Source organism: Ursus arctos, unplaced genomic scaffold (assembly GCF_023065955.2).
Source record: "Ursus arctos isolate Adak ecotype North America unplaced genomic scaffold, UrsArc2.0 scaffold_8, whole genome shotgun sequence".
NCBI lineage: Eukaryota > Metazoa > Chordata > Mammalia > Carnivora > Ursidae > Ursus > Ursus arctos.
Window position 1 is genome coordinate 57220261 of NW_026623100.1, and position 13309 is coordinate 57233569.

Below are 13309 nucleotides of genomic sequence, written 5' to 3' on the forward strand. Positions count from 1 at the left end.
CAAACACGAACCGATTTATGCAAATGGCTGTCAATGTAGATTCAATGGCCACCGGTAGAAACAAAGGATTTTTTTTCTTGGTCTTACCTATGCAGTAGGGACAACACTGGCCTTTTCTCAAAACAGGTCTCTCACAGGACACGGACGGGCACGACTCCGAGTAGCAGCTAATGACGCTGTCCCTGCACACGCAGCTGGTGCACACGTCAGGCTTCCAGGACTCGGCGGCCAGGAAGATGTCCCCTTCGTCGTTTTTGCAGTAACTCGGCACGCTCTCGTTATGGGATGAGGAAGGCGGGGGAGGTTCATCTGGAAGAATGAACATAAGGTCAGCAGGGAACAGGAGATGCCACCAGCCACCCAACTCGCCACGCAGTGAGTTTCACTCCGTCTTAGGAAGAGCGCACTCGGTCCCTGGGGCTCTGTGTGCCTCCTGTAAGAATGACTCAGAAACAAAACAGCAAGTCTGATTTGTGCAGGGTCGTACATTTTAAAAGCAAAACCATAAAGACCACAAAAGACTTGTCAGAGATTCTGTTAAGTAGTTCGCACAACATTCACTCTACTCTCGCTCCGTAGCTTCACAAAATCCTGGGGTTTTTGGAGGGTTGGGTGGGTGGATGAGGATTTGGATCAGGGCAGGTGTAAGTCAAACAAGACAGTCCTGTGCCCTGCTTTTCCAGGCGGCCACATCACCGGGTTGTGGCTAAATGAGGGGGTTCCTGGGAGAGCTTCTACTTTCTTAATAGAAGGGCAGACGTGGTGCTCCTCCCACACTCTTCCTGCCTTGAATCTGTGTCTTGCCTGCAGCTGTAATATCTTGATCATACGTGTGGGAGAAGGACCTTGATATCTCCGAGACACCGAATCAATGCTGATAAACATCTGCCTCCAAAATTCTTGTAATGTATGGAAAAGAAACTTCTCTCTGTCTAAAAACTGTCGCTGGGTTTTCTCTCACTTGTACCTATGTGCCGTCCTAACCAATCAATACCCAAATAGACTTTCACTGTACCTATTGAAACACATATGTGCAGGCCTAACCAATCAATATCCAATCAGTATCCAAACAGACTTTCACCTCACCTACCGAAACACCTATGTGCAGTCCCAACCAATCAGTATCTATCAATATCCAAACAGACTTTCATTACAGCTCCTGAAACACCCGTATGTCCCATCCCGATGTTCAGGCATTTGCGTTAATGGCTGAAAGATTATTGGAAATCTACTCATAAGGATGTACCCACACAGAAATCATCCGCAGGTCATCTGTGTCTTTGCTATTTAAAGACTTTGACCAGAGGGCTCCCAGATATAGTTACGACTTGAAACAGAAAGCAGTGTTACCAGAAAACCCTGAGATCCCTTTGGGTTTTGGCATCCGCTGAAATTACATAAAAAGCTGTACCCTCAAGCAGGAACTTGACTGGAATGTAACAAGGAAAAACATGACAGTGAGGCTCCTAGGTTAGCAATGTCACCGTGCTGCGGCCAACCCCCTTCACCACTCCAGAGCTCAGAAACAGCCATGATGTCCTTCCTGGCAAACCTCTGCATTTTCTCAGGGGCCACCCGCTCAAAGGAATAATCATACGCTCCTTTCATAATCAATTTCATGAAGTCTGCTATTTTCAGCCACACAACAGAACTAACTGGGATAGACAGGTAGTTATCCCTGTGACGTGGAAGCTCTAATGGTCACATTGCCCTTCTATCCACCGCATGAATACATCCGATAGCCATGAAGCTGGATTTGACAAGAGCCTGAGAAGCAAGGCAATTGCTTTGTTTTGGGCTCTCTCTGAGGAACAGAGGGACGTTGGCAAAATGGACTGAGCCCATGCCCTCGCCTCAAAATCATGGAACCCTATCTCCTACTGCCAGTCCCAAAGGCAGTCCCAAGGGGAAAAGAGACACTGGTTCCACTGCTCCAAATGTGCTCTGGGTCTAATTTTAGGGACAGTTCCACAGACGACATCTATATGGGTTAAAGATGATGAGATGGGATTACTTTCCCAGTAACCTTGTCGGGGTCATCCACGTCCATGGATAATTTTGCCACCAGGTTCCTCTGGGCTACGATAGCTTCACCCTTGCAAGCAGTGTCCACCCTCAAATCTAAACATTTAGAAGAGGGAGCAGGACAGTAGTGTTGGGGCTATGAAACAACAGGTGAAATGAATACCCTAGAGTCTGGGCCTACAGAAGGCCCCGGGGACATGGGAATGTGTGGTCAGTGCTGGAGGGGGAGGGGGAGCTGAAGCTGAGATGCAGAGACCACTAACCCAACCCTGGCTGAAAAGGTCATCTGGGAATCTTGCCCATGGTAACTTCCTTCTTTGGGCCTCTCCTCCTGTTGTCTTCCTGCCGCAGGGACCCCTTCTTTCTACTTCCGATTCCAACTACTAACTCTTGTTTTGTTTTTATCCATTCCTTCACTGGTGTCATGCATTCTTTTTATTTCTATTCTATCTCCCTCTCTCTTCTATGCTATGCTTCTTTCCAACTCTAAACAATAAAGAATGAAAGAGATTTAATAAATCTTTAAAAAGAAAGAAGTATTATTCTATTCTCTCCCTTCCCCTACTTTGGTGAAGTTATCACCACCCACAGGGATGCTCGATCTTTCTTCATGAACCCACTTCCATTTCCAGACCTTGCTCTGAACCAGGCCAGAGAGAGAAAGTAGAAGGACAGAGGGGATGATAACAGGGTACCCTAGGGGAAACAATCACCACAAGGGACACAACTCTTCTCATTTCTGGAATATGTTAGGATGCAAATATCCTAAGATTACAGATGGGCTTTTTCCAGATGTGAAACACACCGTTTATCAATGCTACTGTTGGAATTTACTGTGAAGAAAATGATATTTTACATTTTAAGACTTTTTAAAATCGATGCAACACAAGTATTCGTGGAAAGTTTAGAAAGATCAATTATGGGGCAGGTGACTTATTTTAAAAGAAGAGCATTCCAGAAATTCTCTTATTCACAGATGTAAGAGTAACCTTTGGAATATTGATATCTAAAGCAGTAAGTCCTAATGTTTAAGACGAAAGCTAGCACAGAAGTTATCTCTTGAGTTACACATAAAGAAAGGACGAGCCACCCAGGCGTAAGGTAATAAACTTGGGGCCAGGTGCTCAGGGGTGTCTTAGGAGCTGAACAGGAAAACATTACAAGGGTTTGCATACGAATAGAAGGGATAAAAAATAAGTAATGAAACACAGAGGTCTATGTTTTACTGAGCAGAAAGACTCGAAGAATATACACTGAGAAAGTAAATGGTTATCAATTTAAATTGATAAGACCAAAGATTAAGCAAGAACAAAATAAAACGAGTTATGTTGTCAACTCGGTGATGGTATATACAACGAACCTTCTGGAAAAAAGGAATATATTTCGGTGTTAATTACAAGTGCTACTTTAGTTACAAAACCAGGAACTTAGGTTTAAAATCCTGACACACTTTTGCTGTATATGTATCACGACCATGAATTTACCAGCCAGGGTAAAGTTACCCTCAGATTACCTGAGTCGTGAAAAGAAAACAATACTCTCTGTACACGTGCGGTGCTAGTCAAATTAATACTTTCGGATCTTCATTTATTAATCACCCCAGGCTGGAGGGGGTGAACATGCATATTTTAGCAATTTCCTGTTTTAACATTCTCAAAAGTATCTTTGCCACCCTTATATATCTCAAAGAATTTTTTTTACGTGAGTTATCAATAACTGCTCTTCACATTTGTGAAAGACAAAGACGACTTTTCACCGTTGCAAAATCATCTGGAATAATTTGGGGCAGCAGGAGTGTCTCTTGAGATGCAAAGCTAAGAAAAAAGAATGGCAGAAAAACAATCTTTCTTGTGCCAAAGGCACCCCAGATGCAAGGCACCTTCACTACATAAATCTGTGGCTGACGGAAGGGAATGAATTTAGGAAGCAGGCTTCCAGAGGTTCCTGTCCGGGTTTCCGGCTACCGGCTACCGGGTTTCCGGCTACCGGGCTCGGCATGAGCCCTGCGGATCCCACAGGGTCACAGCGCCTGCGCGGCAGCCTCCCCCGCCCGGGGCGCGCAGTGCGCGGCGCGGTCACCTGTGCACTGCGGGCAGCAGGAGTCCTGGGTGCGCGAGGGATTCTGACAGAGCAGCGGCGGGCACACCTCCGTCTCGCACAGCACCCGCCCGCTGTGGCAGGTGCACTGCGTACAGGAGTCGATGTTCCACGTTTCTCCTTCCACAAAGTACTCTCCTCCAGGGGCGTGGCAAATGGAGGGGGTGCTGAGCTCTGGCTTTTGCACCACAAAGTCATCTGGGAAATGACAGAAAATGAAAACACAAGAAATTATTCAATTGCAGTCTCACCAACTCCTGAAGTACCTGGTGCTGTCTGCTCGAAGGGACAGAGAAGAAGTGGCTGCAGAAGAGCTCCCTCTACTCTTATCAAGACAATAGTGAGGAAATAGTCCGTGCACAGAAACAGAAGGCAAGAAGAGCTGGTTTCAAGAAGGGAAGTTCGAGTGGTTCCAGTCTGTCAACAGTAATGACAGAATTCAATAAGGGAATTCAATTACCTCGAGAGGACTCTTCCTGTTGAGAAGAGAACAGGGCCTCTTAGGGCAGCTCTGAATGTGCGGAAGTGTCTAGAATAACAATCTCTCACTTACTGAATGCTTACTGTGGTCCACTTTCTATGCTAAGTGCTCTATGTTATTTATTCCTTACACTGACCTTGTGAGGTAGGTCCTAGGATCCTGTTTTACATACGAGGAACAGAGGGCTCAGTATTAATGGCAGACAAGGAATTTGAACCCAAGACTGTGTTCCACTGGATCATGGCTATGCCTCCAGATTAAACACGACCTCCAACTGGTCGGTGCCCCATCCACTTCATTATCTCTAGGATCCTGACTGAGGACGTTGATACCTGGAAATGCATCCTGTTGAGTGGACCACACCCCAGCCGAGACCAGCCACCAGCAAACTGAGCAGGAATGCTCTTTCAGGATCAACAGTCTGGAAACCCTCACCTGAGACTAAACATTTGCTTGGCGATGTCATCATCAGGAGAGGTCAATGCCCAGAGACCCACGATAACTATGATTTCTCTCCCCAGAGGAGAGGCGATGTTGGTGTCTTGGTGAGATGATAATGACAGAGAAGGAACTGAATGTTTAGCCTGTCTGCAGAGGTGCTGTGAGTTGCCCCAGAGCTGTGCCAGGGAAACGAGCAGTATGAGGACATTAACCACATTCGGGTAATCCAAACACAAGCATTTCAAGAAGGCGTTGACAGTGGTGACCCTGCCAAGGGGCAGTCTGGAGACACCGCGGCCAGCTCCTGCTTGAAGCCCCAGGACAGCTCCCCTGTCTGTGCAGGGGTGCTCACACCTGGAATCTCTGAGGAGCTCCCCTGCTGTGACTTCGCAAGTGGTGGTCAGCACGAGACGACCACTTTGATGATGGGCAGTAGGGTGGGCTGATTTCAGCTCAGAAGGCAACTGTGCCTACAGCTTCGTCTCAAGGGAACGCAGAGAGACTGGCACTTTGACCAAGTGGACACATCACAGGGAACAGACACTAGCCAGGGCTCGTGTGCATAAGCCACGAGCAAACTCTGCGATTCTGAGCAAAGGGGACAGGAAGGAAATCAGAAGGAAAGTGAGCTGGGACGAGATGGTTTACAGAGGAGACAAAAACTGTTCAAAAGAGCGGCAATGAACTAATTTTGGAAAGTCTCCCTTACTGCCTTTTCCTTTCAAAAAGGACTAAGAGCGGCTCCCCAATTCCTGCCCTTGTCCACGCTGACTCAGAAGTGGTCAGAAGAAAGCGGTGCGTGTTTGCGGGTGTCTTCTCTCGCTCACCTCTCCGCCGTGCCCTGTGCCTCAGGGCAAACCCACGGGTGGCAGGAGAGTCAGAGACGAGAGACAAACGGAGAGAGGGGGAAAACACCCGAGAAACAGTATCATCTGGTGAGTCTTCTATCAGGAGTTTAGAAGCTGCTCACCTATCCCAGAAAGGAAAACAGCTGATCCCTGAATGAAGGGGAGAAAATATTTAAAGTAGGAATCCCTGAATGCAACGGCTCTGGGGTCTCTCATGAGAAGAATGTACGTGGTAATCCACTAAAGGTTTTTGGAAAAAATCTATCTACATATCCATATATATATGTATGTGTGTGTGTTTATACGTGTATATCCAGATATTCACCACCCACAAGAATACGTCAGTAATGCATGTGTGTTTATATGAGAATTTCCCCTATCTCTGTAACAGAGAAAACTCATTTTGGTTCCACTGACTTCCAGTTCTTAAGTCCATCCTCTGTTCTTAGTAACGTCTCTGCATCTGAACCAGTCTGGCTGAGACTTCTTTGGTGAGTACAAGATTAGCAAAGACCCAGGTGCGGTCCACGCTCCATACACTCATGCCTAAAACTAAAGCATGGGGTCTTCATGGGAACAGATGATTTCTCCTTCCCCAAAGAATCAACGCAGAGCTGTTTCATTAAACTGCTCACTTATCTTCTGTGTCAATGGACACTAGTAGTTTTTCATATTTAATTAGCAAAACATGTGAAAAAGGAAACTTTCAGTGTGGGACACATAGGACTGAACTATGGGCAAAACAAAACAAACATGATAACCGGTCCCTACAGGGGTATGGGGCTGCCTGTCACTCTGATACCTTAGTTATCGAAGGGTGTAGATGCTCAGAGCTAACAGGGTCTTCAAGGGTCCCTCCCCACGGCCCGGCCACGGCAGGCAAGGCCACCTCCCCTCTCAGGCTGGGCCTGCCTTGCTGGAGAAAGACAGGTCTCAGGTTCCTGACGGCACCCACTGCATAGGTGGGTTCGTCCACAGAGAGACGTGGGACAGACTGACCAGAGGAGGAGTAATTCGGACTCTGAAATCTGACAGCACATCCATTCTAACTTTAAAAGAGACCTGATGTGAGAATCAGGAGACTTCACTTCTCCCCGGCCTTCTGACATAGCATTTGACTTTGGGTAAGAGAGCTGGTATTTCTGCATCTGTTTTTCAAATGAAAAACTGCTTAAGCACATTTTTCCCTAACTCAAGTGGCCCGCAGAGAGGAAGAAATCCTAAATGTAAGACTATGCTGAGCTCTTTGGATGAAAGGTACTAGATGAGGTTTATTATGGTAATAATTACTGTTATTGACAACCATAGTTCAGACCCCTTGAGTTATATAATCTGGTCTGTTCTTCTAGCAACTTCTCTTGATTACCATCATTAGGATTTTAAATGTTTGGGATGTGTGGTCACTCTAAACATCTCCGTTTGGCAAGAGCACCACACACAGCCATTACTTTAAAAAGGGGCAACAGCCACAGACTTTGTTAAGTCTCTCCCTCTCAAATATTCCTTTATAAATAATACGCTTTTATGGAATAAAGTTAGCATCAATCCCTTCCAATTAACTAAAACACTCAAGCCTTAATACACTATCTGTAAAATGGAGAGCTGGAGTTTAAGTACATTAGGTCCGCAAACCTTTACAAAAATACAGTTCCAAGACCAGTACCACTGAGTACACCATCAAAAAACGAGGAGAGTCGTTTTAGGGTTTGAGCATTTTCTCTGGTCTTTGGCAAATCACTGATAGCACCTGGCTGATTTTGTGGCCGTTGCTGACAAAAGCCACGGAGAGTTGAAACGTGCTGCAGGGGTCGTCCCCTGCGTGTCCCCCAGAGTCACAGATGTGAGGAGGCCCTACAAGGCAGAAGTCATTTGCTTAGGGAGCGCACAAGATGGCAGCCAGCTTTTACCTGAACATGACGGGCAGCACTGTCCCGGATGAATGGTGGGGTTGCCACAGGCAGGCACCGGGCAGGTGATCAGAGCACACATTTCCCGTCCATTGTGACAGTAGCATTCCCGGCACCCATCATGCCAGCTTTCCTCATTTTTATGATGATGGCCATCCATGGACAGACATGTGCCTGACAGGACAGGTGGCCCGGCTGAAGCAGGGACCTCTGGACAGACAGAAGGCAGCCTGGTAAAGCAGCAGCTACTGCACAGAAGAAACAGCCTGCAGTGTCCTCACAGGTAATGCTACCCAGCCACCAAAAATCACGGGTACGAAGGACAGTTCCTGACACGGGAAAGGCTCACGGAAAGAATTTAAGTTAATAAGCTCTCAATTTTGAAAAAAGAAAAATACGAAAAAAACCCGCAAATATGTTTCTCTCCTCCTGACAGGATTATAGTTGATTTTTACCCCTTTCCCTCTACATCCTCATATTTTATACAGTAAACAAGCACTGATTTCATAGCGAATGGTACGCATACGTTTCACATATGCAGAAGAATCACTCTAGAAGTCACCCAATGGGGAAATCCTGGGCCTTCTGAAACTAACTCACGGATTTTTGTTCAGTGGAACAGTTAAAGCAGTGACTAGATTTTTGTTTACTCTGACCCCTTAAACACACTGTTATGGGTGATAAGCGCCTAACTTTGAAAAAACACACAACCAACTTGAGGGACCCTTTTTCTCCTGAACCTGTGGATCATGCTGACCACTAAAGCATACTGGGTGTGGGGGGGGGAGGGGCAGGCTGGAGCTGGCGTACGGGCAGAAATGGCAGTTAGGGCACAGGCTCCGTGGCTTCAGGGATGTCTCGAACTGGGAAGTCCCAGACTGAATGTATGCCCAGGACTCGTGCGTACATACAGACGGAGGCTGGCATGTGCGGATTCAGCAGTTTAAATTCTCATAGAAAACTGTGTTACTAGAAAATAGATAAGCAGGCTGCGTAGCCACGCCCACCCTCACCGGCTCCGAAAAGGGCTCTCTGCGGCATCAATTGTATCAAGCCACTGCCGGACAGACTCTACAGAGGTCAAGGTCAAGGTGCTTTAGGCTAACGTTCCTAACATGGGTAAATCCGTAGAGCTAAGAAGTCATTCATTTGGTCAAATGTGCTTGTCCGTTATATGCTTGCTTTAAATTCTATTCTGAGCTCTTATTCCAATGAGATGGAAGGAAAAGGGATGGACCCATAGAGAGCGACATTTGTGTCTGAGTAGACAACGGTCACAGACATTGTTTCATTTACATGATGTCCTCCTGTTCTCTGATTCTGAGCCCTGGCTGCTCTGAGGGGGCAAGAAGGGTCATGGGTTCACACTTACCTCTGCACTTGCAGAGAAGACAGCCATGACTGTCCTGCTGGAAACCCAGGGGGCAGATTTTACTGCATGGGAGCTCCGGGCATTTCTTGCAGCGACAGAGGTCACAGCCGTGCTTATTCTTCCTGGGTAAATAAAATTTTGTCAGAGGTCAGAAAATCCAAAAGTCTCAAATGATGTCCAGGAGCTCAGACCAAGGGTCATCGAAGTGATGCTACTATATGCCGCAGAATAATGTGACTTACGTTCTCAAAAATTCGTGGAGTGATGTGTCATTAGCCCTCTGTGGCCATGACCACCACCCACTCATGGCCAAGGTTTAGAATTGCCCAAGGACTAATGTGCTTCTGGGACGTGACAGTCAGAACCCCAATGACATGACTGTTGTTTTAATTAGGAAAACTAGTACCGTCATATAAAAAAGATGAAGGCATAACTCCATGAAGAGAATGGTAAAAGATACATTGTTGGTCAATGCTGGAGGCCAGCACTGGGGCAAAAAGTCCTTCTTTTGCCAGGGTAAGCCTTCCTCACATGACCACGATCTTTGAGAAATTTCAGACACTAGTAGAAATATTTTTTAAAAAGATTTTAAAAAATTATTTGAGAGACAGAGAGAGAGAGAGAGAGAGAGAGAGAGAGAGAGAGAAAGTGCACGAGCGGGGGGAGGGGCAGAAGGACAAGCAAATCCCTGCTGATCGCGGAGCCCGATGCCAGGGCTCCATCCCAGGACCCGGAGATCATGACCTGAGCTGACATCAGATACTTAACCAATTGAGCCACCCAGGTGCCCCCCTAGTAGCAATGTTAACGAGCGCTTTATTGAACTTAGAGCAGACAGAAGGAGAACCTTAGGCTCCGCAGACCTAAGAATGCCAGACCGAGACTGATTAAGAATAAAAGCTTTGAGGAGCCCCGCTACCAAGGTCCACTCGTGATTCACCAGCTGGGGAAGAATATCCACTGAACAATGTTCCATACACGGGGTGTCAGGAAGCACACGGGATATGGAAAAAGGCTGCACTTCAATAAAGTAGACGGCCTACATTTTGTGATCAGAAAGATGTGTTAAATAAATACATGTTTATGAACTACATCACAGTAGTTTCAGTGAAGACATTTTTGGGGAAAAAAATTCTTAACAAACATTCCTTATTTTCTCTAAAAGGAGAAGGTCACAGTCTGTTACAGAGAGCTCACTCTGTGTCCCGTCCACCAGCCGCAGGGCCGAGTCTTCTCCTAGGCTCCACATCTCCTCTCCTTAGCCCTAGTGGGCTTCCTGGGCCTCAGACAAGGAGGAGTTACTCTATTTACCCTCAGGTCTCATCCCAAGTAGCCCTAAGTGGCAACAGTGGTCAACTAAAAAACAAACACACACACGAAGTCCTTGCTCTTTTTCATCTTGGTTAAATTAAGGGACTCTGAGAGGAGACAGCTCTATGGGAAACCCTCAGTGCACCACCGCCCAAGTGACAACTAAACCACAATCTGCTTAGTGAACCGAGAACTGAGTGCTGGGGTCTACATATTTATGTCAACATGAGGAGAAGAGCGAATTAAATGAATTATTCATACTCATGCCAGATAGCATGTCACTTTTAAGCTCTATCAAGGCTTCACCTGATGTGTTTGTTCTTCATTTAGGTATCCATCCACCTGTCCGCCCACCCCTCTGCAAGCCTTTGCTGCACACAGAGAGGAACAGTCCACTCAGCAGGTATGGCTAAGGGGCACGGAGGGCTGCCTTCGTCCCAACACTCCCATATGGTGTCTGGCCAACATTTCTCCTTCAGAGGCTGTCCTTGAAACACATGTTCTAGCTGATAAAGTACTCATTTGTCTACAGTGGTCTACTTGGTCCTCCCCGGATGTGCTTGCTGACAGGAACATGACATGGGCTCCACAGTCCTCTAAGGGATTTCTCTCCAAGGTGAGGGCTGCACTTGAACCTTGAATCTGAGCTGTCAGAATACTGCAGCAGGTGGTTATAGTTACTATTATGATCATAATGCTTTATCATACGTTAGGAGTGAAGCTAAGAAATAATTATACTTTTACTGGTATCATAGTCATATTTTAGGATTAAGAACAATGATGGTTTATTAATTTGGGGATGTTTTAAGGAAAGTGAACGTTCCCAATTTATCCCAAAATGACAATAAAGATTCCCCTATCCCTGCTAAACTAGAATTCCTAACAGAAACCATAAAAATGGTAACTTAAAGATGAACCTAAGTCCTTTATAATTACTAGCACCACACAAATATATTAAAAATGGGAAAGGCAGATGAGGTGCCTCGGTGGCTCCGTCGGGTAGGTGGCTGACTCTTGATTTTGGCTCAGGTCATAATCTCAGGGTTGTGAGATGGAACCCCGTGTCAGGCTCTGCACTCAGCAGGGAGTCGGCTTGAGGACTCCACTCGCCCTCTGTCCCTCCCCCTGCTTGCACGCACATGTGTGTGTCTGTCTCTGTCTCTAAAATAAATCTTTAAGGAAAAAAATGATAAAGCAAGATTATGAAAGGTAATTTTTTAGGGAACCAACTTAATACAAAGGCAGAAATAGATGTTAGTACAGACACTAAACAAATGTGAAGTGCCTTTTCCCCCTGGAATAATCTAGATTTTCATGGGGTTTGGCTCAACAAAGAATTTTTGAAAATATAAGTCGTGGTTCTTATCTCTAAGGAAATTCATAAAAGGTACTGCTACATGAAGAAAAAGATACTACAAACGACAGACCAGCACCAAGGTGAGATAGGGATGCGTGGTAAGCATGTTCCACACGGCCAATGAGTGGCTGTCCACTGATCTTAAAGTACACATTACTAAATAAATTCTCACCAAATAGTCACTGGGACAGTTATGAAAAGTTGTGGCACGTACGATATGAGGATCTCCTGACAATCCATTCCCTCTGGCAGTGTCCAAAGGCCCTTGCTATGAGGAAGTCTCACAGAAGAGGCTCAAAGGACAGCGGCATAAACGAGGCACCGGCACACCTTCATCAAAGAGTTAAGAGTAAAACCCTCCTTTTGCTGCTCTCTGATTCACTTAACAAAGCAAGCACAGCTTTCTGGGTTCAGTGCATCTCTGATCCATTCACACACACACGAGACAGCTAACCAAAATACGTAAGGACATTTCATGAAGTTACAGATAACTAAGAAGACATCTTCGGAATTGAGAATACTTACAGGTACCCAAACGGACAGTACTTGTCACAGATGATGGGTCTGCACTTCTTGGGCCGTGGGCGACACTGACAGATCTCACAGTTGTGGGCATCGGTCAGGAAACCGAAGGGGCAGTCCAAAGTACAGCCTCGCTTGAGGCCCGAGCACAGCTCCTCCCCTGCGGAGACAGGCAGAGAGCGTGAGGGGCTGATGAACAGAGAGACACTTCCATACCTGCCCCTTGTCTTCCGGTCCTCTTCCACAGATGTAAATACCATACTGTACTATACTACACTACACTACACTATACCATACTATGCTATTACTATACTATACTATTACTATTGCTATACTACACTATACTATACTATAACTATACTACACTATACTCTATTACTCTACCATTACTATACTACACTATACTCTACTATTACTATACAATACTACACTATACTATTACTATATTATATTATCACTATACTATACTACACTATACTATTACTATACTACACTATACTATTACTATACTACACTATACTCTACTATTACTCTACCATTACCATACTACATTATACTCTATTACTATACAATACTACACTATACTATTACTATATTATATTATCACTATACTACACTACACTATACTATTACTATACTATACTATACTATGGCACTAGGAATGGTTAAGACTAATAGAGTCACCATTCCTTGGTTATCCCAACATAACTCCACATCTTGGTAGTAATCCGGAAAATAAAGCCCCCAAAACAGATCTCTGAAGTATACTGCAATCTGGTGCTAAAGAGCAGGCTAGTAACTACTCTTTGAGGTTTGGATGAAATAGAGTGCTATTTTTTCATGAAATTTATTCTTATGAGTTCCTCAAACTACTGATTACCATTTACTGTTAAAATGTGAGAATCACTTACACCCCAAACTTCATTATATATTTTGCTCCTACTAAAT

At 45.4% G+C, this 13309-nt stretch overlaps 1 protein-coding gene and 1 long non-coding RNA gene across 10 annotated transcripts in view; one reads left to right on the forward strand and one right to left on the reverse strand.

Moving 5' to 3' along the window:
• The window catches only part of CRIM1 (cysteine rich transmembrane BMP regulator 1), a 187638-nt gene that overhangs the window by 30230 nt on the left and 144099 nt on the right, over window positions 1–13309 (reverse strand). For 6 of the 9 annotated variants that reach the window (XM_026478799.4, XM_048222722.2, XM_026478789.4 and 3 more), the window contains 5 exons: window positions 12365–12521; window positions 9172–9293; window positions 7800–8009; window positions 4105–4320; window positions 88–309 (listed from right to left, as the gene is read on the reverse strand). In XM_026478799.4, the coding sequence (XP_026334584.1) occupies window positions 88–309; window positions 4105–4320; window positions 7800–8009; window positions 9172–9293; window positions 12365–12521 (927 nt within the window). The remainder of the gene's footprint in view (window positions 1–87; window positions 310–4104; window positions 4321–7799; window positions 8010–9171; window positions 9294–12364; window positions 12522–13309) is intronic. The other 3 variants (XM_048222724.2, XM_048222723.2, XM_026478812.4) reach the window with 1 other exon arrangement.
• Window positions 217–11168, forward strand: LOC123002101 (uncharacterized). The gene is made up of 3 exons (XR_006411648.2): window positions 217–375; window positions 10813–10885; window positions 11015–11168. It is a non-coding gene; the product is annotated as an uncharacterized LOC123002101 (long non-coding RNA).